We start from the raw sequence: 26,411 nt of genomic DNA, 5'->3' as shown, positions 1-26,411 counted from the left end.
CTTTTTTCTCTTAGATCGTCGGTAATGATAAATTACTCCATACTCCCATAAGTAATAGTGTAACTGTGTTTAGTGGGCATTTTTTTACTGTGCATGTGTAAAATCAATATTTCACTTGTTTATACATCCATTTTTTTTACATTTATTCTCTGAATAATTTGTTAAAAACCTGAAGATAAAACAGTTTTCAGACCTTTTTGTGAAAAAAGACAAATAATTTTTAATTGTTCTCTAACTGTAGAAAATGGCTTAATTGCAGTTGTCTGAGAACTGAATTGCTTAAACATTCTGAGTCTGCTGGGTGTGTAGGGTGAAAGATAACAAATATTTTAACAGGCATCCTGGTCAGCTTCTCTTTGCACTTTGTGTACGTTCTGAGCTGAGCACATAAGGAGTTCCATGCTTACCTCCCATTTGCTTCATGGGAGTTTTGTGGCTACAGTAGTTAAGAAAATATTCCCTAAAGATCCATCTGAGATTCAGCTTGTTACACCCGCAAACGCTGAAGAGCTTTGCAATTTCGTTCTATTCATTTGTCACTGAATATCTGATTTTAAAGTAACCACAATTACTGACCATCCTCAAAAGCAACTGAATCTTTACTGTACCATGAAGTGACACTGACCTCCAGGAACACTGTACCAAGCACCACCGTTGGTTGTTCCATCTACAAAACTACTGTCGTCATCATTCTTACGACATGGTGGCCTGTTTGGGTCAGACATGGCTGGGTTAAAAGATGAATAGCCCCGAGCTAAGCTTTGAAAAATTGCATCATCAGGGCAGGAGCTGTATTCATGAGTGCTACCTGGAATAGAAAGTCAGACACACTGATTAGCAGGTTAGTCATACAGATTAGGACTACTGGATTATGAACTCATTGAGACAGTGACTGTGTCTTCTACTTTTCTGTAAAGTACCGAGTGCACATATAGCAGAATAAAATTAATATTTAATAATAATTCCATTACTTTAATATGTTAATATGATCTGTATTTCTATTATTCAAAATATTAATATCAATAATAATATTCATTATTGATTACCAGTATTAATATTATTGTTATTGTTGTTATTAATTTTACAGTACCAAGGTGTGCTAGGCATTTTCCAGACCAAAGAAACAAAAAAAGCCTCTCCCTCAAGAGTGTACAATCTAATGTTAAATGATATGATGAGTGAGAGTAACGAACAGTAGGGAGAAAATGGGTTGAAGAAGGACAAGGGTTACAAACAAGATCAGGTGGTTATTCATTTTAAACCTGTGTGCATGTTAGTGGCTGAAGTAATAAAACAATAATAATACTATTTGCAAACTGACAAAATGATTCTGCTGCAGAGCGAACCATTTTATAGCAGACTATACCTTGCCGAGCTGTGCTCGTGAAGGAGAAACTGCAATACAGTTATTTTCACTAACATACACGTCACTTCCATGACTGCATTTATTAAAGTACCAAGAGTTAAATCCTGACATCATAAAGAACTCTTTCAACAAGTATGTCACTAATGTCTTAGTTTGCAAGCCATAAATAAACATCTCTGCTTACATGTCAGCTATTGTACATATAACTACTGGTTCATTGTCACGTGGTAATCACCAGATATGAGGCATGTACTTCAGAGAGATGATGAGGATGATTGGAGAGTTAAACATCGTGGACAGAAAGGGTGAAATCCTGGCTCCACAACAGCTAATGGTAAAAGTCCCATTGGCTTCAGTAGAGGCAGGATATCACCCAAGCTCTTTTGCTATTATACCAGCTATACCACTCTGCTTGGGAAGTTCCTAGACTCACGACTTAATATTTAATTACCATTTCTTGGCTGACAGGTGTCCAAAGCCTCAAAACCCATTCCCCTCTCCCTGATTAGGAAAATCTGGTGTATGACTAAAAAGGATATAATGTAGGGCACTGGTCCCCAAACTGTGGGGCGCGTCTCCTAGGAACATTTGGGGAGGCACACTGTGTGGCAGGGGGTGGGGAGGGACTGCCATGTTTTCAGCCCTGCTCCGCTCCCAGACCAGCTTCGCCCCCACCCTTTCTCCTTCCCTAATCCCGTTCACGCCCTAGTCCTGCTCTACCTCCAGGCCCAGTTCTGCCTTCATTCCCTCTCCGCCCCCAGCCCAGCTCCAACTGACTCCCAGCCCTCATTCACTCTCCCCAAACCACCTCTGCCCCCAGTCCCAGCTCCACTCCACCCCGCTGCTCAGCTCCCAGCCCGGCTCTGCCCTCATTCCCTCTCTGTCCCCAGACCAGCTCCCCCTCTAAATCCAGCTGCTCCCCCATCACATTTCTGCCCCCAGCTCCATTTTCAGCCTACGCAAATGGATAAAATTTTCTGAATCTGATTCTCCCCTGTGTTACACCAATTATATGCCAAGTAACCCACTGAAATCAGGCCCTTCCAACTGTAGAAAATGTATCTTCAAAAACTAGAGTGAAAGATTACATATTAACTATCTTTAAACCAATAAATGTAACTAATGAATGAATAATATATTTAAATGGCTCATTACTATATAGTTGCATGGTATTTCCACTCCACTCCTAGATGATTAGGCCTCAGCTGGAATATTGTATCTCTTTCTGGGCACCACATTTCAGGAAAGATGTGGACAAATTGGAGAAAGGCCAGAGAAGAGCAACAAAAATGATTAAAGATCTAGAAAACATGACCTATGAGGAAATATTGAAAAAATTGTTTTTGTTTAGTTTAGAGAAGAGAAGACTGAGGGGGCTCATAATAGTTTAAGTACATAAAAGGTTGTTATAAGGAGGAAGGTGAAAAAAATGTTCTTGTTAACCTCTGATGATAGGACAAGAGTCAATGGGCTTAAATTGCAGCAAGGGAGGTTTAGGTTGGACATTAGGAAAAACTTCCAGTTAAGCACTGGAACAAATTGCCTACGGAGGCTGTGGAATCTCTGTCACTGGGGGGTTTAAGAGCAGGTTAGACAAACACCTGTCAGGAATGTTCTAGATAATACTTAGTCCTGCCATGAGTGCAGATGACCTATTGAGGTGCCTTCCAGTCCTATACTTCTATGATTTAGAAAGTAAATCTTAGTTAGCAGCCGTGGAAGGATAGCATGTCTACATCCTAGTTGCGTCTTTGGATGTATGAGGCTAATGTATAATACACACCACTGCGAGTTTCATCATATGGATAGTTTGCAACAAGGTCTCCTCCATGAAGGTTGGCTGAGAGGACAAAGGGAATATCCATAATCCAGTGGATGATACTTTTAGTTTCAGGAGCAAGCTATAAGAAAACAGATATTTTCAGCAATTAACTTTGATAGTCCATTAGTAACATATCCAGCAGTCTAATGCCTTTTAAATACAGATTACAGGCTTGCTTCTGATCACACTGATGGCCCAATCCATCTAAGTCAATGGGAATCTTTCCATTGGCGTCAAGGCAGCTGATTGACAGGCCCTTGCACAGATGTCAATCTGGAGTAGCTCCATTGACTTTGGTGGATTCACATCAAAGGAAAAGGTGTAAATTAGATCAGAATCAGACCCTACATTTATTGCGTCTCAGTGTTTGACTTTACCCTGCTACACATAGCACAGGAAATATTGCAAATATTGTGGCAATTTTGAAAACTATGAAAAAATAAATGTTGATTTCAAGGATGTCCACTGTACATTCTACGCTGTATGTTAACTACAATGGATAGATAGTAAAATTAAACCTGTGCTGAGCTGGTAGTCACTTTTCATCAACAGGTTGTCAAAATCTGTAATCAAAAGCTGGCTTTTAGGGCCATAGCCCCTTAAAAGTGTATGCCAGTGCACCAGTAGTGGTTCCTGAAGCATTCTGCATGTGAAGATCAGAAGTAGGCAGAACCCCTCCAGACATGTTATTTAAGAATATGGGTACATAAACAAGAACTGAGTTTCCAGCAGGTAAGATCAATGTATAAGTGAATTCTGGCAGTGTTCCACAGATGGCAATACCAGGATGTCTTATCGACAAGGGAAATGTAGGAGACAAAGAAGTCAAGGATGACTCCATGTTCTCTGGTCTTAAAAAATGAAGGTTGGAGTTAAGGAGAGTGACTGTGAACTAACAGAATGGACCAAAGAAGACTTGCTACACAAAAGGAGGAATCCAGTTTATGAAACATTCAATAGAAGGAAATTAATGGTGCACTAGGAGCTGACAGATTTAAGACCAGAAAATAGATTAGTTTAAGTAACAAAATAATCCAAGTCCGGAACATTGTCTTATTTATTTAAAAACATAGGCTTCTTGATGTAAGAGCCAGCAAGAGAGCTCTCTATGGAAAAGGATGAAACACACTCCAATGATTTGGTGAAAGTACAGGACATTATTTACCTTAGGATTCTGGTCCACAGCTTTCCTCATGTTTTTCAGTAGGTGATTGTTTGGGCCACCTTCTCTCTCATTAACGTAAACTATTCTATCCAGGTCAGGGAAATTGCGGTTCAGGTCTATTCCTTGAGCATTACTTCGACCAACAAACCAGTCTTTGAGTTCACCAGGCTGAAAGGGAAGAGGGAGAAGACAGGGAAAACAAAAGTAATTCAGGCCATCTGTACAGACAAACACATATGTATTAATATTTGTGTGTATTACTGTAGCACACAGGGGCCCCAGTCCTAGAACAGGACCACAATGAACTAGGCACTGTACAAACACAGAACAAAAAGATCCTGCCCCAAAGGGATTACAATCTAATTATTAGAAAGAGACAATAGATGGATAAAGACAGGGGAGTACAAGTAAACAAGACAATATAGGTGACAGGCAGTGGTCTTTGCACAACAGCAGCCTAACCATTGTCATGGTTTTTGTAGATATCATAGCAAAGGAGAGTTTTGATGAAGGAGTTCAAGGCAGAGAATGAGGCAGTTTTGCAGATGTTTAAGGGGACCACCTTCCAGACATGAGGGGCAGCATGGAAGAAGGCATGAAGGTGCTTGTGATGGTGGAGGTCAGCATCATCGGCAAATCAGAAAGCTGCAACAGGTCGATAGTGAAAGAGAGATGATAGATAGGGTGGGATTGACTATGAAGTGCTTGGAAAGTGAATACTAGCAACTTATATTTGATGTGACAGGGAAGGGAGAGGCCAGTGGAGAGATTCAAAAAGAGAGGTGACATGGGCTAGGAAAATGATCCCAAGGAGCAGCATTCTGAATGGATATGAGCACGGCAAGATTCCATTTACCAAGGTCAGGGAGCAGGATGTTGCAGTAACTGAGACACAAGATGATGACAGCTTGAATGAGAGTTTTATCTGTTTGATGGACAGGGAAGGCTGTAATTTCGAGATGTTATGCAGAAAGAATCAGCACAAACCTAAAATAAATTTGCGCCCTGGACCAAAGCCTTCAGTCATCACTTACTAAGGCAAAACTCCCACTGAAGTCAGCAGTGTTTTATGTGAGTTTGCACTGTGTGAGGACTTCAGGATTTGGCCCTAGAGTTGGATTATTGCAGATCAGTGAGTGTTAGTAGCTTAATGCTGAGGTTAAAGGCAAATTCTCTTAGGAAGGGCAGCCTTACATGGCAAAAAGTTCAAATTTCTATTATCCTGCTTCAGGTCACATTATTTCTAAAAGATCAAATACTAAAGTTCTTATGCAGACAAACTCCTATGAAAGTCAATGTTCCTCATCCAGAGAAGAGTTGCAGCTGTTCAGAATTTCTCAGGAATCAGGAACAATGTGAGTTTTGCATTAGCAGGAACTTCCAGATTTGGCTATGATGCTTTCAATTTCCATTAAAAAAACATATCTGTTCCCTGAAGCTGATCAGTGACAACGTGTACGTAACTACTTTCTGATGATTATTTGTATTCTCACTCATTATGACTTTAGCTAATGGAAAATTCATGGCAAAGATATCATTTTGGTTTAATTTGTGGGGTGTACCAAACCTGCCATAAAGTTCTGTGTACAGTAGCACTATACAAATAAAATTCAAGTAACACTAAAACAATACATGTAAAGCATTTTTGGGAGTTTCTTTCTGAAGGCAGGAAAGAGGTTCTTTCCCATTTTAAACCAGAGTTTTATAAAAAGTGATTTAACATGAGTAGGACATACTGACCAGCTGGTAATTTATGGGAAATATACCTTCCCCTTTACTGCCACTAGAGGGAGCACTAATACTGAACATTTTGGGGAAACAGTGATGGTAACCGATTCAAACACAAGTGTTTCATTTCCATGAGTTTAACAATATTTTTAAGAAACAGAATCTTGCTTATTTAATAATATATACCGCTTTCATGTGGGAAGTTTCAAAATTACTTTAGCAGTAATCTTTACAATTTAATGTACTCAAAGTCTAATGAAAATATATGGTGTTAGTGAACTAAACTATAGCTATTTGATATTATTTTATATTATAAATCATAAAAACGATCACATCTTTATTAAAGGTGCAATTATAGTTCTCAGTAGTCACCATACACTAAAACCCCAATCCTGCAAACACATCTGCAGATATTTAACTTTAAGCACGTCAGTAGTCCCATTCATTTCAACGGGTATATTCATTGGAGTAAAATTACAAGTGTGCGTAAGTGTAGAACTGGTGGATGAAACATCCATGAGTAATCCATTAATACAATTTTAGATCTGCATGAACAGATCACAATTTTCTTGACTGTATTCATTATCCTAAATTATCCTAAATTTGCTGAATAAGTCTTGGTCAGTAGTTGGTTTTTAGAAGAAGCTTGTTCAGAGTCTCTGATATTTGAAATTAAAGCAGTTTTATGAGACATATAGGTCACATGGTATGTTTCTGTTCCCTGACTGGATGGATGTAATTCTTAGAATCAGGTTTCCAGTGAGAATACTCTTAATTATTACTTAAACTTACCCTTCCACCAATATTTTGCAATATTCCATTAAAATTTGCTGTTTGGGGGGAAAACATTCTGGTCAGTAAACTTATATGTAGAACATTTATGAAATGTGACAACAGAAAGATCATGAATACAGTGAATTAGTTTAACTAAAATGAATATTTGGAGACAATTTTTTGCAGTATTTGCCTAGCTCTATCATATAGCTTATTAAAGAGGACAATTACAATGTATTGTACTATTAAAAATAGTGTGTAAGGTGGACTCGTCAACAGTCATTGCAGTGAAAATTCATATATTTCTGAGCTTTTTCTATTAGTGGTGGTTTTCACTGAGTCTAAGGTAGATACAGATCGTGATTACAATCCTTGTATACCTTGGCTTACAAACCTGGGATGCTGCCTTCTCAAACCCGTCTGGATTAAACGATGGCATGATGTGGATGCGTGTGCTGTGGATCAAGTTGATAACTGTCTCATTTCCCTTCTGGTATTCATTACATAGGTACTGAGCTAAGAAAATGAGCAGCTCCCTTCCAACGGCTTCATTCCCGTGCATATTCCCAATATATTTAAATTCAGGCTCCCCTGCAACACAAAGAAGAAACATCCCTTAGACAGATGCAAAGAATATTCACCAAAGCCCATGCCTCATGGACAAAGTGTGGATCAGGTCACATAGCACATTACACCTGTTTCTAACACTATTATTATAAAGAAAAGGAGGAATTGTGGCACCTTAGAGACTAACAAATTTATTTGAGCACAAGCTTTCGTGAGCTACAGCTTACTTCATTGGATGCATCTGATGTATCCAAGCTGTAGTTCACGAAAGCTTATGCTCAAATAAATTGTACTCCTTTTCACAAGTGCTCCACAAGTACTCCTTTTCTTTTTGCGAATACAGACTAACATGGCTGCTACTCTGAAAACTATTATTGTAGCTCTGTGTCCCCACCCTTAGTCCCTGAATCATAGAATCATAGAATATCAGGGTTGGAAGGGACCCCAGAAGGTCATCTAGTCCAACCCCCTGCTCGAAGCAGGACCAATTCCCAGTTAAATCATCCCAGCCAGGGCTTTGTCAAGCCTGACCTTAAAAACCTCTAAGGAAGGAGATTCCACCACCTCCCTAGGTAACGCATTCCAGTGTTTCACCACCCTCTTAGTGAAAAAGTTTTTCCTAATATCCAATCTAAACCTCCCCCACTGCAACTTGAGACCATTACTCCTCGTTCTGTCATCTGCTACCATTGAGAACAGTCTAGAGCCATCCTCTTTGGAACCCCCTTTCAGGTAGTTGAAAGCAGCTATCAAATCCCCCCTCATTCTTCTCTTCTGCAGACTAAACAATCCCAGCTCCCTCAGCCTCTCCTCATAAGTCATGTGCTCTAGACCCCTAATCATTTTTGTTGCCCTTCGCTGGACTCTCTCCAATTTATCCACATCCTTCTTGTAGTGTGGGGCCCAAAACTGGACACAGTACTCCAGATGAGGCCTCACCAGTGTCGAATAGAGGGGAATGATCACGTCCCTCGATCTGCTCGCTATGCCCCTACTTATACATCCCAAAATGCCATTGGCCTTCTTGGCAACAAGGGCACACTGTTGACTCATATCCAGCTTCTCGTCCACTGTCACCCCTAGGTCCTTTTCTGCAGAACTGCTGCCTAGCCATTCGGTCCCTAGTCTGTAGCGGTGCATTGGATTCTTCCATCCTAAGTGCAGGACCCTGCACTTATCCTTATTGAACCTCATCAGATTTATTTTGGCCCAATCCTCCAATCTGTCTAGGTCCTTCTGTATCCTATCCCTCCCCTCCAGCGTATCTACCACTCCTCCCAGTTTAGTATCATCCGCAAATTTGCTGAGAGTGCAATCCACACCATCCTCCAGATCATTTATGAAGATATTGAACAAAACCGGCCCCAGGACCGACCCCTGGGGCACTCCACTTGACACCGGCTGCCAACTAGACATGGAGACATTGATCACTACCCGTTGAGCCCGACAATCTAGCCAGCTTTCTACCCACCTTATAGTGCATTCATCCAGCCCATACTTCCTTAACTTGCTGACAAGAATACTGTGGGAGACCGTGTCAAAAGCTTTGCTAAAGTCAAGAAACAATACATCCACTGCTTTCCCTTCATCCACAGAACCAGTAATCTCATCATAAAAGGCGATTAGATTAGTCAGGCATGACCTTCCCTTGGTGAATCCATGCTGACTGTTCCTGATCACTTTCCTCTCATGTAAGTGCTTCAGGATTGATTCTTTGAGGACCTGCTCCATGATTTTTCCAGGGACTGAGGTGAGGCTGACTGGCCTGTAGTTCCCAGGATCCTCCTTCTTCCCTTTTTTAAAGATTGGCACTACATTAGCCTTTTTCCAGTCATCCGGGACTTCCCCCGTTCGCCACGAGTTTTCAAAGATAATGGCCAAGGGCTCTGCAATCACAGCCGCCAATTCCTTCAGCACTCTCGGATGCAACTCGTCCGGCCCCATGGACTTGTGCACGTCCAGCTTTTCTAAATAGTCCCTAACCACCTCTATCTCCACAGAGGGCTGGCCATCTCTTCCCCATTCTGTGATGCCCAGCGCAGCAGTCTGGGAGCTGACCTTGTTAGTGAAAACAGAGGCAAAAAAAGCATTGAGTACATTAGCTTTTTCCACATCCTCTGTCACTAGGTTGCCTCCCTCATTCAGTAAGGGGCCCACACTTTCCTTGGCTTTCTTCTTGTTGCCAACATACCTGAAGAAACCCTTCTTGTTACTCTTGACATCTCTTGCTAGCTGCAGCTCCAGGTGCGATTTGGCCCTCCTGATATCTTTCCTACATGCCCGAGCAATAATTTTATACTCTTCCCTGGTCATATGTCCAACCTTCCACTTCTTATGAGCTTCTTTTTTATGTTTAAGATCCGCTAGGATTTCACCATTAAGCCAAGCTGGTCGCCTGCCATATTTACTATTCTTTCGACTCATCGGGATGGTTTGTCCCTGTAACCTCAACAGGGATTCCTTGAAATACAGCCAGCTCTCCTGGACTCCCTTCCCCTTCATGTTAGTCCCCCAGGGGATCCTGGCCATCTGTTCCCTGAGGGAGTCGAAGTCTGCTTTCCTGAAGTCCAGGGTCCGTATCCTGCTGCTTACCTTTCTTCCCTGCGTCAGGATCCTGAACTCAACCAACTCATGGTCACTGCCTCCCAGATTCCCATCCACTTTTGCTTCCCCCACTAATTGTTCCCTGTTTGTGAGCAGCAGGTCAAGAAAAGCGCCCCCCCCAGTTGGCTCCCCTAGCAGTTGCGCCAGGAAATTGTAAGATGTAAGGGATGAAGATGTAAGGGAGAGAGATTGAAAATGTCCTTCAGGATAGTGAATTTAGATTTTCAAAACAATTCAGCTAATTAAATAAATAGTAATCTTTATTCAGGAGTTTGTCTAAGAGTCGAGAAAAGACACCAAATTCTGACCGAGTATATCGGTGTAAACGCACCATTAATATTAATGGTGTGACTCTGCATTTACATTGTGTAACTGGTATAATCCAAATGTAGCCCATACATTTACAGTTTATAAAGAATAAATTCACTTTTCAAGAAAGGAAAAGTGTTGCTAAATTAATCTTTTAATTGTTAATGTCATTTCAGGGCTAGGTTAAAACACCCCCTACTTGCAAATATTTAAACTGGAATGATATTTTTTATAACACTCCCAATGAATAGCAACTGCTCCTGGAGGTCTGAAAGTCCTGTTTAACAACTGTCTGAGACATTCACTTAGTGCAGTATCTTGACGGGTAGAATGTGTGGGTTTTCCTTAATTAAATAAAAACTCCAATCTTCCCAAATTATGTTTATTGGTCAATATCATTGCAGCTCTAGATACAAGAGGAATGTGCAGGAGAGAGTCTATGGTCCCTAGAGGCATGAAGAATTTATATGCATTTATTATTTTTAAGGTAATATCTTGGGCCCTGATCCTGCAAACATTCAGGCATGTGTTTAACTTTAAGCACGTGAGTATTCTAACTGAAATCAAGTGGACTCTCGTGCTAACAGTATGCATATTCCTAAGTGTTTGTAGGATTGGAGGCTTAATTTTCTTTTTTATCTGTGTTCATCTCTAGATATGATGATTTAATTTTTCATTCCATTATAACTGCTCTCATCTGATCAAGGAGTCTTTCAATGATGTCATAGAATCATAGAATATCAGGGTTGGAAGGGACCTCAGGAGGTCATCTAGTCCAACCCCCTGCTCAAAGTAGGACCAATCCCCAACTAAATCATCCCAGCCAGGCCTTTGTCAAGCCTGACCTTAAAAACTTCTAAGGAAGGAGATTCCACCACCTCCCTAGGTAACGCATTCCAGTGTTTCACCACCCTCCTAGTGAAATAGTTTTTCCTAATATCCTACCTAAACCTCCCCCCCCTGCAACTTGAGACCATTACTCCTTGTTCTGTCATCTGCTACCACTGAGAACAGTCTAGATCCATCCTCTTTGGAACCCCCTTTTAGGTAGTTGAAAGCAGCTATCAAATCCCCCCTCACTCTTCTCTTCCACAGACTAAACAATCCCAGTTCCCTCAGTCTCTCCTCATAACTCATGTGTTCCAGTCCCCTAATCATTTTTCTTGCCCTCCGCTGGACTCTCTCCAATTTTTCCACATCCTTCTTGTAGTGTGGGGCCCAAAACTGGACACAGTACTCCAGATGAGGCCTCACCAATGTCAAATAGAGGGGAACGATCACATCCCTCGATCTGCTGGCAATGCCCCTACATATACATCCCAAAATGCCATTGGCCTTCTTGGCAACAAGGGCACACTGTTGACTCACATCCAGCTTCTTGTCCACTGTAACCCCTAGGTCATTTTCTGCAGAACCGCTGCCGAGCCATTCGGTCCCTAGTCTGTAGCGGTGCATGGGATTCTTCCGTCCTAAGTGCAGGACTCTGCACTTGTCCTTGTTGAACCTCATCAGATTTCTTTTGGCCCAATCCTCTAATTTGTCTAGGGTCCTCTGTATCCTATCCCTACCCTCCAGCGTATCTACCACTCCTCCCAGTTTAGTGTCATCTGCAAACTTGCTGAGGGTGCAATCCACACCATCCTCCAGATCATTTATGAAGATATTGAACAAAACTGGCCCCAGGACCGACCCTTGGGGCACTCCGCTTGATACCGGCTGCCAACTAGACATGGAGCAATTGATCACTAACCGTTGAGCCCGACAATCTAGCCAGCTTTCTATCCACCTTATAGTCCATTCATCCAGCCCATACTACTTTAACTTGCTGGCAAGAATGCTGTGGGAGACAGTGTCAAAAGCTTTGCTAAAGTCAAGGAACAACATGTCCACTGCTTTCCCTTCATCCACAGAGCCAGTTATCTCGTCATAGAAGGCAATTAGATTAGTCAGGCATGACTTGCCCTTGGTGAATCCATGCTGACTGTTCCTGATCACTTTCCTCTCCTCTAAGTGCTTCAGAATTGATTCCTTGAGGACCTGCTCCATGATTTTTCCAGGAACTGAAGTGAGGCTGACTGTCCTGTAGATCCCCAGATCCTCCTCCTTCCCATTTTTAAAGATGGGCACTACATTAGCCTTTTTCCAGTCGTCCGGGACTTCCCCCGATCGCCATGAGTTTTCAAAGATAATGGCCAATGGCTCTGCAATCACATCGGCCAGCTCCTTTAGCACTCTCGGATGCAGCGCATCCAGCCCCATGGACTTGTGCTCGTCCAGCTTTTCTAAACAGTCCTGAACCACTTCTTTCTCCACAGAGGGCTGGTCACTTCCTCCCCATGCTGTGCTGCCCAGTGCAGTAGTCTGGGAGCTGACCTTGTTCGTGAAGACAGAGGCAAAAAAAGCAGTGCAGTATCTTGATGGGTAGCATGTGTGGTTTTTCCTTAATTAAATAAAAACTCCAATTCCAATCCAATTTACTACTCCACCTACATAGCAACTGATCTGAAGCAGCCCGTTATTCCTGTCCTGAACTCCTTCAAAGCACCTCAGTCCTGATCTGCAGTTTCACTTGCTGAATCATTTCAAGCAATGGGATATGCTTTGAATATCTAACATTGAATACCTGATCTGATTTATATTAACCGGTATGTCATATGTAAGACACGGGAGGTAACTGTCCCGCTCTGTTCGGCCCTGGTGAGGCTCCAGCTGGAGTATTGTGTCCAGAGTTGAGCATCACACTTTAGGAAAGATGTGGACAAACTGGAGAGAATCCAGAGGACAGCAACAAAAATGATCAAAGGTTTAGAAAAACTTTATCCCTGAACCTGTAGAATTTTACAGGTTACTACCACTAAATCCAAACATTCTTGTTAAGCCCTCTAAAGCCAATTCCTCTTCTTCTCTTCATTGTTTTATCAGTTTTCTATCAATAACAAATTCCTTTTGACAGTGCCCATTTGGTGCTTCAAGCAGAGGAGCATGAGCAGTAGCACAGTGATATCAGAGGTAATGCAACCAATCATCACTCACTCCCTCCCTCCAACAACCCTAACCTTTAACCCTAAACCTGCTGCCTGCCTCGAGGAATCTCTGCCTGTAACACTAAGTGGGCATGGTTTAAATGAACTAAAACAGTTTTGACTAGGCAAAGGTAAATGATCTTGCCTGAACCAGGCATATTGTGGAGGGGGCCACAGTGCAAATCTCTATTCTCTTTCCTACTCCACCTATATAGCAACTGATCTGAAGCAGCCCATTATTCCTGTCCTGAACGCCTTCAAAGCACCTGCAGTTTCACTTGCTGAATCATTTCAAGCAATGGGATTGAAGTATGCTAATGAACTGGAGGGAGGGAGTGATGACTGGCTGAGTTACCTCTGCTGTCACAAGGATCCAACCAGCGGACCAGATTCACTGATGAATCCTGATCACATGCCACCTGAACACAGTGCGCACACACTAAGACTTCATTTACCAGAGTGTTTTTCTATGTGACATGATAATAAACAAACGTTCGTACCCTTGCTGTTTACTCAATATTACACTTTTGGCATTTCAACTGCAGAGCTCATTCACATTAAGCACGCACATGCAATTTACCTGCTGGAAACAGAATTATTTTCTCTATAATTTCAGGCAGGAAAAGGTAGTGACTTGTCAGTTTTTAAGGCACCACGTCTGTCCATACAGAAATTCTTTAAGAGCCAGTAGAGGTATCTGCTACTTCCTTTCTGAATACGGCTACTACAGTTATAATCCTTCATAGAACATTACCTTCTTGTGAAAAGACACAGTCAATTCAAATTTGATGTAAAAATGTTGATTTTTGTAAAAATTAACTTCCCCAAAACCTAAGACTAGTATAAGTATTTCCATGTTGTTGACTTTTTAAAAACGTGTAGACAAGTTTTCAAAGAAGAATTCCAGTGTTTGCAATCCAAAAACCTAAAAGTGAAACAGACTAAAAACAAACATGAAATTGACTCCATTGATTCCCATGGCTCAGGATCAGAGAAATGCAAGTGAGTCATTTCAATCAATTTTCAAAAACAGCATCTAAATTTGAGCGCTCAGTAATTGGATGTCTAACATTAGACCCCCTAGATATCTGAAGTTGGGCACTTAAAATTAGAAGCACTCAAAATTAGAGTCAATTTCTGAAAATGTGGCCTTACCTTTCTGTATCTTAGTTTTACCTACAAATGAAAAGTCCTATATAAATGCTATTATTATTATTATTTATTAAAAGATCTTCTTATTAACATCATAATAATCTAGTAAGGTCATCACAAAACAGAAGCAGCTTGTCTCAATTTCTGCTTCCAACGAAGCCCCCCCTTTTTTTTTATAGTAAAAACGAAATGAAAAGGTAGCAATTTCTATTGGCAATCCAGTACTCAACTTTTCTAAAATAATTTAATATCTTTGGTAAAGCACAAACTCCTTCAGTTGCTCTGGCTGTTAGAGGGCTTTTACATCAATCCTGAACTGACCTCAGAGTACATTAAAGCCTGATAACTGATTAAGGAAGAAGTGTTTTAAAATGTTAAGCTTTTCTGGTGACAAACTGACAAGCACTGCTACATGTCACTAGCCGCTTCTAAAGGCACTGTCACCTAAGGTCTTGTTCAATTACTTTCTAGAAACACAACTCCAACTAAAGATAATTTATAGAATAACCACTTATATTTTCAAATGAGGCTATATCGCAGATGCAAGTTGTTGTTTTTTTTTAAAAAAAAACCCACAACCAGATAATTCTTTGAATGCCTGTTTAAAGGCAATAATGCTTTTAAAATATTGGTTTGGGAAGTTTCTGGAGCTTTAAAGTGTTTGAACTCATAGATGGACAGCTACATTTGGCATCTATTAATCAAATATATTATGAGTCCAGAGGATGTCATTCAGTTACATTTGTTGTAATGTTAAGAGCTAGCATGGAAGAAATGTATAATAACTCATGTCATGGAATGGGGGAAAAATCATATGAAGAAAGAGTAACTGCTGAAAGATTAAAGTGGTTTATAAACAGCTTTGCAAATGAGTTGGAAATAACCTTAGAAAGGACAGACTCCTTGTTCTGCTCTCTCATATTCCCCATTGAAAAGCTAGCAACATTTCTTAGGTAATAGGGTTAGTGTTTCTGATTACTTCCATTTGCCTGTCATTTTTAAATATCACAACCTGTAAACTATTCCTGCAGCTACACAATGCTGCAAATCTTGGAGCTCTTGCCAAAGGAAATTCATTAATCTAACTGAATTTGAGGACTTTCATGCTCTATGATTTTGTTCGTAGTTCAGAGAGACAGAAATTCTCTGGGGATCAAATAAATGAAAGCTCAAGGGGTTATGTAATGGATTTCTCTGGTCCATATGAAAAAAAAATGAGATTGAAAGAAAGATTTAGAGAAGGAGAAAAAGAGAGGAAATATAGCTTTCTGTTACCCTGTAAATTAAATGACTGCAACCTGACTCATCTCTCTCTGTGAGTTGTGTGAAGTCAATGCTAGTATGTTTCACTTAAATTCTGCAATGCAATGTTATTTTCTAAATCATTATATATTAGCAGCCACAGATAATTTTAGGGTGGGATTTTCAAAAAAGCAATTCTAGCCTAACTCTGCTCCCACTGAAATTAACAGGAGTGTTACCATTTACTTAAGTGAGAGCCAAGTTAGGCCAATATGCAATGATTTTGGGAAAATCCCATTCTTCATACCCTTGTAATTAACCACCAGAAAATACCCAGAGCAGAAGACAACGGAAACAAAAATTCATGAAGCTCTTGGCAGATGGCTGCTTTGAAGCGAAGTAACAGATCCATTCTTTTTATCTCATTGAACTCAAGACAGGTCCCAACTCCCAAACAAGTTTATCTGAATTTGAAAAGTAAATATTAAAATAATCCTAATTTAATATAAAAGTGAAACTATAACTTTGTGTAGCATATTAAACTATGAGATAAACCTAAAGAACAGCTGAACTTGTACAGCTCATCTTGGCATTTATAAGGTAAGAACCCACCTGAGTACTATTGGGTGAATGAACACCCAAAAAGTTCGGAGGGCCTAATTATGCCTGCAAAATGGTGTCTGAAACATTAACCAAACCTCTTTGGTTTGGAAATGAAGTTCACAAAATTACTTTTTTCAGTGTTTTCCACCTCCTTCACCACTGAACAAAACCAGGAAATGCAGAGGTGCATTGTGCTTCATATTCAAGCTAGTCATCTCCACCATAAAGGGTCTTCATGACTCTGTGCTTTTCTGGCTTATAGCTCTTCTCTAATAACCTGTCACCCACTGCTAAGGGCTTGTCTACACTTGAAATGTTATTTAAGATTAAGGTAGGGTGTAACTTTAAAACACAATAGCTATTCCTGAATAACTTTGTTTGTGGACACTTTTCTTCCAGAATAAGAGTGCCTGTAGGAATATAGGACCGCATTAGACCTGAGTAAATTGAGTTTGGATTTTGACGTAAGCGATAGGCCAAAAGCATGTGACCAAAAAGAATGAATTTATGAGAAAGAAGAATGGTTTGTGTCAAACTTGTAGTGACCCTCAGAATATCAGTGTTATCTTATTTTAAGGTTTGGGCTAAGCAATAGAAATAAAGAAAATGTGGTCAATTGGACACCAGGTGCAGAAAATTGGTTAGAAATGCCTAGTCCAGCAGCTAGGGGAAAATACTGTCAAATAAGATAAGCAGAAAACCTTGAAGAAAGTAGAGTATAGTCCTAAACTGCTTCAGCTGACTTTAAAGTCCAATTACCAGTAATGGCATAATTTGTTTGTTACAGTGTATAAAAAGAAAGGTTTTCTAGGGGTTCATCAGAGCTTTTCCTTACCCCTTTGGCATCCCACCATGATGGGAAGGTGTCCCCCAGGCCCGATCTGGTTGTGAATATTTGCTCAATGCTTATAATTGTATTGTTGCTAGGGTATAGGAGATACAGGTGTATACACTTGTATTCATATATTGAATGTAACTACCAAGTGGCCTTGGAACTAATAAAAGAATGCCTGTGTGGCAGCTGAGTCATGGTAAACCCTAATATACATATTAGAGAAATTATTTCCAACACTGCCTCATTCCTGTTAACTTAATCCACTTTCAAACCTATTCCAGAATAACTCCATATACAGACAAGCCCTTACTATGGTTGGAACAGCCTCCCACATGATGTGGGCCAAGTATCCTCTCTCTCTGTTCTAGAATAACCTCCTTAAGACCTATTCTTTCATGAACATTCCAAGGCTGATCTCTCCCTGATGATGTGCCCTCTGGTACTTACACTTCAAGTGTTATCTGATGTACGCATCTGAATTAGACTGTCAGATACTGAGGACAGGGATCACTTACTTTAATGGATGAAAGGATCAAGCTATATGTCTATTACGTGTCCACATAAGCCTTGCCTTCACTGGTAAAAAAGGTGTACTTTTTACCTCAGGGTAACTAACATACATGATCTATCCTGAACACATCATGCAGACCAGGCCCTTCAGTTTTACCATGAGGTAGACTCACCTTGAAGAGGGTAAAGGGCTGTTTACTTTGCAGTTTACCTCATGGTAAAACTGAAGTACCTGGTCTTCACTGTGTTTTTACCTTGGAGAGATCATGGATATTATTTTCCATGAGATACAAGATGTGCCCTTGTTTGTTTGTTTGTTTTTTGGGTTTTTTTTAGCAGCGAAGACAGGGCCATATTGCCTTGTGAACACTTCTGGTGCTATGTAAATGAATCAATAGATAACCATGCTTTCCTGTTATAATAAATAATTTGAAATAATTTCTAGCTGCATTCATTTACTGAAAAAGTTCATCTAAATAGGAAGGAGTATAATTCAATAGCCACAAAGTTCTGGTTTCTTAAGAATTGAAAAATATAGTAAATAGATGGCTAGAATTGTTCATTTTAATTCAAAGCAGATAAATAATGAGTAAAAATTAAATTAAAATTTTAAAAGCAATAAATCTCTCTCTGATGGGTTTGGCCAAGAGACTAGATTAATATTTGTTTTTGTATTGGATTTATCATATTCAAATTCTTCCCAAGTGCTTTAGAAAAAAAATTTATGGCAATACTTTGCACTCATATTATGCCTTTTATCCATCATTTCCTTATGATGGAGGTGTTATTAGTGCCATATTAAGGATGAGGATAGTAAGGAAAAGAGAGGTTAAGTGACTTGCCCTGGTCCACACACAAGTCCGTGGCAGAACTGGGAACAGAACCCAGCTTTCCTGTCTCCCACTCCGTTGTTCTAACTGCTAAACAAGACTACCTTCTCTGGAGCTAGATGCTGGTAGTGCAGTGACTGTGTGAGCAAACGTATCACCATGAATATTAGCTGTGGAATACAACAGGTGCTACTCAGCTTGTCCTCTCTGTTTATTAAGGCCAGCAAACTTTTAAATTAATCACACAGTCTGCACGGTGGTTAAGTGTAATTTCAAAGGGATTGGCTGTATTCCTATACTTTGGCTGGCACACGACGCAAAGATTTTTCTTTAATTTTTTTTTTATCATTGCAATGTTTCTTTTTATTACAAGGAAGTTTTTATATATGACAGGTTTAGGTGGGTGTATGCAAGATGGTTCATTATCAAGTTCATCTGACAAGCTTTTATCTCTTCAGCATACTCTAAAATATCAGTGATTTTATTTCAGCGACAGAAATGTCTGACACTATCATGGTGGTTCAAAAGAATTGGATTAACAATTCCATTCCTTATTCCTGGGGTAGATATATAGGAAATTTAAAACTACATTGTAGCTCAAATCCTCTTTATAATGCACTGCAGCTCTTACCAGTGGCAGACATTCAGAACTTGGGGGTCTATTCTCCTATTGTTGTGCATTAATGACTGATAAGACTAAGAGGATAAATCGCCCTCACTAAGTTCATGAGACAAACACTAAGATGAAATAGTCCATTCTGTCCCGATGCAATCTTGTGTTAGAGGCATCAGTAAGACAATGGACAAAAACAGCAAGAAATTAAATGAACTCTCTCTACTATTTTTGTAAGTTATTCACTGGAAACAAAGAAAATCACTACTTACACTAAAATACTTCCTTTGCATGAGGGACCCATGCAAAGGGAAGACATAACCAGGAAGTGGTGCAGGCCCAATTTAACATTGCCCTGCACCAGCTAGGCTGGCAAAAAGGGCAGGGACAGACCCAGCTCACAGAATTTCTGCATCACCTCCGCAGCAGCCCCCGGAGCAGCCAGAGGAGAGAAGGAACATAGTGAGGGAGGAGGGGGCAAAGTCAGGGCATTCTAGGGTTGCCACCCATCCAGTTTTTACCCAGTCAGTCTGGTTTTTGGCTTCTGTGTCTGGGTGCCATTTAGGGTTACAAGGTGCCCAGATTTGGGGGACCTGGCAACCCTAATTTATAGCACCCAAAGCGTGGTTACTGCAGGGCAGGGGAAGGCACCATGTCATTAACCCACACTAGCCCCTGCTCAGCCGGGGCTGCCTCCTACCTGCAGGCATGCTTCATGGGACAACCTGTGAGCGAAGGGAAGAGAGGAGTGAGTGACGGGGCCAGGCCTTTGGGGGAAGAGGCGGAGGAGGGGGCAGGGCCTCAGGGGTCCGGTTACCAGCAATTCTCATGCCTCAGTAATTCTGTGCCCCCTGTACAGGCCCATAGGCATCACTGCAACAGGGATGCAAGTTAGGGCAGCCTTCAGGACTGCTTTAGCTTGAGCCTTCCACTGCTAGTGCTACAGCAGCTACACGGTTACTTATACTCACGCGAGCTTGATGAGAGCTAACACCAGTATGTGTCCATGAGCAGGGACTAGAGCAAGCCTCGGAAGAGAGGGATTTGTCACTTCAGGGAAGTGAAACAGCCCGCAAATCCTGCAGAACCTGAGAATCCTTGCTGAAAATAGACTCCAAGCCTGAGGATCCAGGGACATCCCTGCAAATCCTGTTCCTTTCTCCAGATTTCTTCCCCCATTTCCCTGATGGCTCTCTCAGGAACCACAGTGGCATTTTTGCCCCCCACTGCAGCAGCCCATTCCTGGTCTTCCTTGTCCTTGGGGAGCTAATGCTGATTGGATCTAACAGCAGCTTGCCCTGCAGTTTACATCCCATTTTCAGGGGTGCATGCCAAATAGACCAGCTGCTCCTCAGCTTTATCCCTGCACCCTCATCCCCATTGCACACAAAGCTCCAGCCTCCAAGTTCTAGTGCAGGGGGATTTCTGCTGACTTTGGCTACACTTTCTTTGCTGGGTTCAGGGTCTTTCCTACTCCGTACAGCACAGGAGGCAGCAAGGGAGGCTTCCTGACGCTGCCCCAACAATATGCCTCAGACGCAGTCATGGATGGTCCCTTACTAGCAGTGACGGCAATTTGTCTCTATGGCAATTCAATGCGTTTTACTGAAAATAATCTCGATCTTCCTCTCTCCTTCCTTATCGAAACTCTGCATTTCAGCAGCCATGATGCATTTTAAGACAGTAACTGTTTCTGGAAATTGCCAATGACTAAGGACTTGTTTACCCAGGGAAATTGACTATATAGCTCCCCTGGGTGGATACTCTATTCTGGAATAAAAGTGACTTTATTCCAAAATAATTATTCCACTTGCCCCACATACACAAGTCCTAATGCTTATTAGCTTTTGCTTGAATTTACTGTTATTAGTCAGGAAGTTTTTGAAAGGATTTTTAAGTGAAAAGCCATCTTTATTTGATCAGTTTTAGGAAAAGCAAGCAGACACAGAGCAAAAGCTGAACAGGTAAAAAAAATCTACTTTTATGAAACACAAACCTATGAGGATGAACAAAGGACACAAATTACATCAGAATATTAGGTTTTATGATTTGATGTGCTTCAGTACACACAGTGATCAAGAAAGATTGAGGGGTAAGTTATCTTCTTGTAACATTCAATATCTTTTGGGGTACTTTGTGATGGTCTCTTTAAAAGAGGAGGTCACTAATAAGCTTAGTTTCTTGCACACTTTTCATAGTACCAAGCAGTATCATGTAACCACTTCAAGGATTCATTTTTCCTATCTTCACTGTCTGTGGTTATTGCCACTAGACAGAATTCTATCAGTTTAGATGGCTGGTTGGGAAGGGCCATTTGGGAGAACAACAGGTCTTAGAACATGCTAATCTCATGTTTCTGAGAAAGTTACAAGCAGCCTCTTCTCATGATGGCTGCTACAGCCCTACAGAGGCATGTGACCAAGTCACCTACTGGACTCCATGATAATACTCGTGTTTTTCCACTGACTAGGCATGGGAATCAAACTCGGAGAGACAAAGGATTCTTGCCATATGCAAAAACTATTTAAGGCAGGGGAGTGGCATCACCGCGGTTGGCTCTTCACTGACTTCCCGCCCAAGAAAGAAGACTACTGAAAACACCTGAGAAGAAAAATACTGAACTATGGGAAAAGGGCTGAACCCAGGCTAGAGGGCTGTCTGGCCTGTGAAAGGAATACCTGTAGTTTTAAGCTGCAAGCAAGTGCAGCTTGTCTTCAAGAATCTCTGCAATCTGCCTAAAACAACATTTAGGGTGAGAATTTGCTACACATATCCAATTTCTTTAGTATATTTAAACTTCGGTTGTGTGTTTGTTTTATTTGCTAGGTAATCTGCTTTGATCTGTTTGCTATCCCTTACAAATTATTTAAAAATCTATCTTTTGTAGTTAATAAACTTATTTTTGTTTTGTCTGTGTAGAAATCATAACTTGGGGCAGAAAGCTATGTATATTCCTCTCCACATTGAGGGAGCGGCCGAATTTCATGAGCTTATGCTGTGCAGTTCTCTGTGCAGCGCAATACAGTATAATTTTGGGTTTATACTCTGGTGCACACCCCTTCTGGAGTAACTGGGCAGTTCCTTAGCAGAGCTGATCTCAGCATCTGTGTGCTGGATGTGTTCCTACCTTTATGTATGCTGGTAAAGTGCAGTCTGAAGCCTGGGGAAGGACTTGACAGGCTGCATAGCAGTATGATGTAAAGGGAACCCAGGCTGGTGGGTCAAGCAGGCTCAGTGGTACCCCAGTGCCAAGTGGCACCCGGGGTGCGGGGGAACCCGTCACACCCTGCTTCCTAAATCAGGCTGTTTGTGATCAGTTGCAGCATGTTATAGCAGCTAATATTCTCACACGCTTCTAAAGTTAGAGACAAATGTTTTATCCTCTCTGAAAACTAAGATTAAAAGCTTTTAGATAATGTGCAGCTTCGATAATAGCTCTAATAGTTCTTGAGACAGCAACCACTACAGCAAGCCAGAATTGAAGTGGAAAGAAAAAAGAGGCAATCCTTCCTCAAAGAGTTATTCATCCTTCACACCAGGCAAAAACACAGACCTGGATGGCCAGACCAGCATGCAATATGTCCCTATTCACATATTTGTTAGAACATAGAAACCCTTTATTAAATGCCCCCCCATATCTCTGTAAAAAATAAAACAGGAAAAGAAATGATAATTTACTGTAAGCCAAATCTAAGGAGAGGAAGCCAGTTTGATGTAAAAGCTAACCTAATCAAGCTTGGTGCGCAAGAGGAAGAAAAGAATCGTATTATAGTCTGTTGACTCAAGAATAATGATATCAGCCTCCTGAGCTGGGTAAAACCTTTGCCTCAATAGCAAATAGAAAAAAGGAAAAGGGCCTGTTTCTAGAGGTTTGTTTGTTTGTTTTTCCTTCTCACATAAGGGACTGCCAGACAGAGAATGCCAGATGGACAGTGACCTTGGAATTGGAAGCTGGGACACAGCATTGCAATTGTGAATCACTAAAGGCCATTAATGTATATGCATTTCATCTTGCTTAACAAACAGTCTGTAACAGCTTTAGCATCTGATTAGGGAGACACATCATAGTGACCTGCTAACAGCCAGACTGTTCGCTATATGGGAAAAAATGTAAGGGGGTTGGTAAATTCCCTCAGGTTTCCCTCACAGAATTCCCATTGGGGTTTGCCTTCAGAGGAGCAATCAGTGGGTTCTAAACTCAGAGGAGGCTGAGTCAGGCATGGGATTACAGCCCAAGTACCCAGGCAAGGACAGCAGAAGTTGCAGTATCCGTCACACCTATGGGGATGTCTATACTGCAAAGTAAGACTGTGTTTGAGCCCAGATCAAGCCTAAACCCCTTGCATCTACATTTCAATTGTGCTAAGCCAGGGCTTGGACCTAGGGTCTCAGGACCCTGCAGGGCTGGAGAGTCCGAGCTCAAGTGAAGCCAGGACCCAGCATCCAAGTCTTATCGCTCTGCGGTGCAGACACAGCCTCACCTGACTCAACCACAAGTATCCCACATTTCCATGGGACAACTTCCTTAGTCCTCTCTATCCCAACAATCTGCAATCTACTCTACTGAAAACAGAAGCAACCCCCGCCCTTTGCTAATGGCAGCAGCTCAGGTCAGCATTAACTCATTTTCTTCTGATCTCTGATCTGCAAGCACACTGTCAGAGAGCCTCCTGGGTTTACAATGGAGGGTGAACCTATCAAGCCTTTTGCAAAGCAAGCTGCTTCCTGGCAATGTGCAGGGTGGGCAGCAAAGTTTTCCCACAGTGCACCATGGTCCTAAGGTTAAAGCGGCCATATTTCAAGGAGGCAGCACTAGGGACTATGGGATATGGTTACTTTGATTTGCAGTGTGGACACCAGTGTGGACACCCTAGGTTCAAGCACAGGTTAGAACAAACTTAACGTAGGGTTAAAATACAGTGTAGCTCCTCAAGCCCGGGGTTCCCTAACACAGGTCAGCTGACTCAGGTCCCACTAACCCCGGGTTTACATTGCAGTGTATACATACGCTAAGAAAGCAGTGAATGAACTCCAGGATGAAAAATCATGAAATTTATAACTAGACAATTGCATAGTGATCTCTGCATGTGACAAATCACGCAATTTGATACAATATAAATCTACACGATTTATGCTCCCCAGCTGCAGCCAGGCAGAAGGGCTAGTTAAAAATAACAAGGCATATTCTTTACAAAAGGATGACTAATAACCATTTCCTACAATTATAGCTAGTCTGCCTCCATTAGGCTATGCACATCCAAGTACAGGCAACAGCAGGATCAGGAACTGAATCTCTCTTCCCAGCACTATCTGATTTTTTTAATTCCTCTGAGAAACATTAAAAGCTACAGCAAATCCATCTATTTTGTGGTCTCTTTCATCTCTTTCAAAATTTTCTATCCCTTTTATGTTATTAGCAACACATCACAGAGGCTTTTTCTTGCCAAAGCATCAAAAAACAAGTCACGCTGGTGAGAATTAACATTTTCTTTTCCATTATATAAGGGCACGATCCTGCACCAATAAAATCAAGGAGAGTTTTGCCACTGGACTTCAATGGCAGCAGGATCAGGCACTTTGGGCTTGATTGGTTTTCTACCTTGCATCTAGTGCAGTCATTCACACCTATGACAAGGGAGTGCAGAACACTATGGGACCTGATTCTCCAGTCACACTAGTGTCAATCAGAAGTTCTGAAGTCAATGGGGTTGGGCCAGAGTAAAATCACTGCAAGCAAAAAGGCCATTGTGCCCTACCATTCTGATCTGAGAGCCTCTTACACTCATGTTACACAGGTATAAATGATGACACAAGATGCAAGGCAGTGAAAAATCAGAACCACAACCCTTTTAATGTGCCTGTGGTGTGTACTGTATGCCGGCATACTTTAATAAATATTCAATACTAGAGCTGGTCAGAAAATGGGGCAGGAATGTTACCCATAGATCATTTTGATTTATTGATGACAAATCAAAACCCAAGGTTTTTTTAGCTGAAAACCAATGTGGTCTGGCCGGGAAGCCTGGCCATTGAAGAGAATGGGGCCACCAGGCAGCTGAACCACAACTCCCATGAAGTATCAGAGTGGCATTTCAACTCAACAGTTTTGGTTTTCAGGTGTTCTGGGTTTTTTGACGAAAAGTCAAAATTCTCCAAGGAAAGCAGACGCTTTTCATGAAAAATTTCATTTAATTGAAAACCAAGTTTTCCATTGAAAAGCAAAAATTTTCCATCAAAACTGACCAGCCCCATTCAATAGAATAAGAATAATACCATTAATTATCCACCTGCTTATTGAACAGCAAATCAGAAATGATTGTTCCCTGGTTAGAGTATTTTCTGCTTCCTCTGCTCTCTAGAGATACACATACCACCCGTTTTACCTGAGTCTCAAGTAGACAACAGTATAATTAATTTTTTAATAATTAAAACAGGGACTTGATGAAGCGCAAACCAGTAACCAGTGTGACTTATGCAAAACCTGTACAGGAAACAAACATGGGAGCAGATTTTTATTTTAAATTTTTTATGATTGGCCTTTGTAAGTTTTGCTATTTTGTCCTTTTTTTAAAAAAACGGTTAGCTCTAAGAAGCAAATGAAAAATGGGAAAGACTGTTAAGATACTTAGAGTAGGAACAGGAGACGTACTAGGAGCCCTAACTCTTTAATCCAACTTCATTGATCACCTTGCTTCTGAACAACTTTTCCAATTGCACCTTTTGTACACAACAGCAGAAGAGAATTAATAGATATGACGCATATCCGGAACCTGTGTGGGTGGAAAATGTCAAACAGCACCAGGAGACAAAGAGAAGTGTAAACTGTAGCTAAAACTTCAACACACAAATAAGGAGATACAGCATGCAGATGGCCAAATAATCTCTGTAAGCAAAAATGTAAATTCATCAAAGCTGCATGAACAATTTCTTCACAAAAGGGCCTAACCCTGAGAAAGCTGCAGAAATCCAATCTGGAAGTGACCGCTTAAAGGCCAAACAGATTTACCGAAATACTTCCAAAGCTTTAAAAATACATGTACATGGACCACCACACACACACACCCCACTCTCTTTTTGGGTTTGTTTAATACAAAACCAACAAAATGAGCTCCAGACTCTCAGCATGTGGCTGAGAGCACTGTGGAGATGGTGTCATCCAAGCAGCATTATACTTATGCTAATACTCGTCTTAGGTACTTCTAGAAGGAACCCTGGTACCTCTCATGATGGATTGCCAGGTGAAATACAAGTGGCCCTTTTCCCCTAGT

General features: G+C 41.1%; 1 protein-coding gene across 1 annotated transcript in view; it reads right to left on the bottom strand.

The window, feature by feature from the left end:
• The window catches only part of CPE (carboxypeptidase E), a 92,488-nt gene that overhangs the window by 15,719 nt on the left and 50,358 nt on the right, over window positions 1–26,411 (bottom strand). The window contains exons 2-5 of the mRNA XM_074951106.1: window positions 7,250–7,446; window positions 4,354–4,521; window positions 3,150–3,267; window positions 626–808 (exon numbers count right to left, since the gene is read on the bottom strand). Of these exons, the coding sequence (XP_074807207.1) occupies window positions 626–808; window positions 3,150–3,267; window positions 4,354–4,521; window positions 7,250–7,446 (666 nt within the window). The remainder of the gene's footprint in view (window positions 1–625; window positions 809–3,149; window positions 3,268–4,353; window positions 4,522–7,249; window positions 7,447–26,411) is intronic.

This window comes from Natator depressus, chromosome 4 (assembly GCF_965152275.1).
Source record: "Natator depressus isolate rNatDep1 chromosome 4, rNatDep2.hap1, whole genome shotgun sequence".
Classification (NCBI taxonomy): Eukaryota; Metazoa; Chordata; order Testudines; family Cheloniidae; genus Natator; species Natator depressus.
Note: the sequence above shows the minus strand (reverse complement) of the source record. Positions and strands in the feature narration are given on the sequence as shown.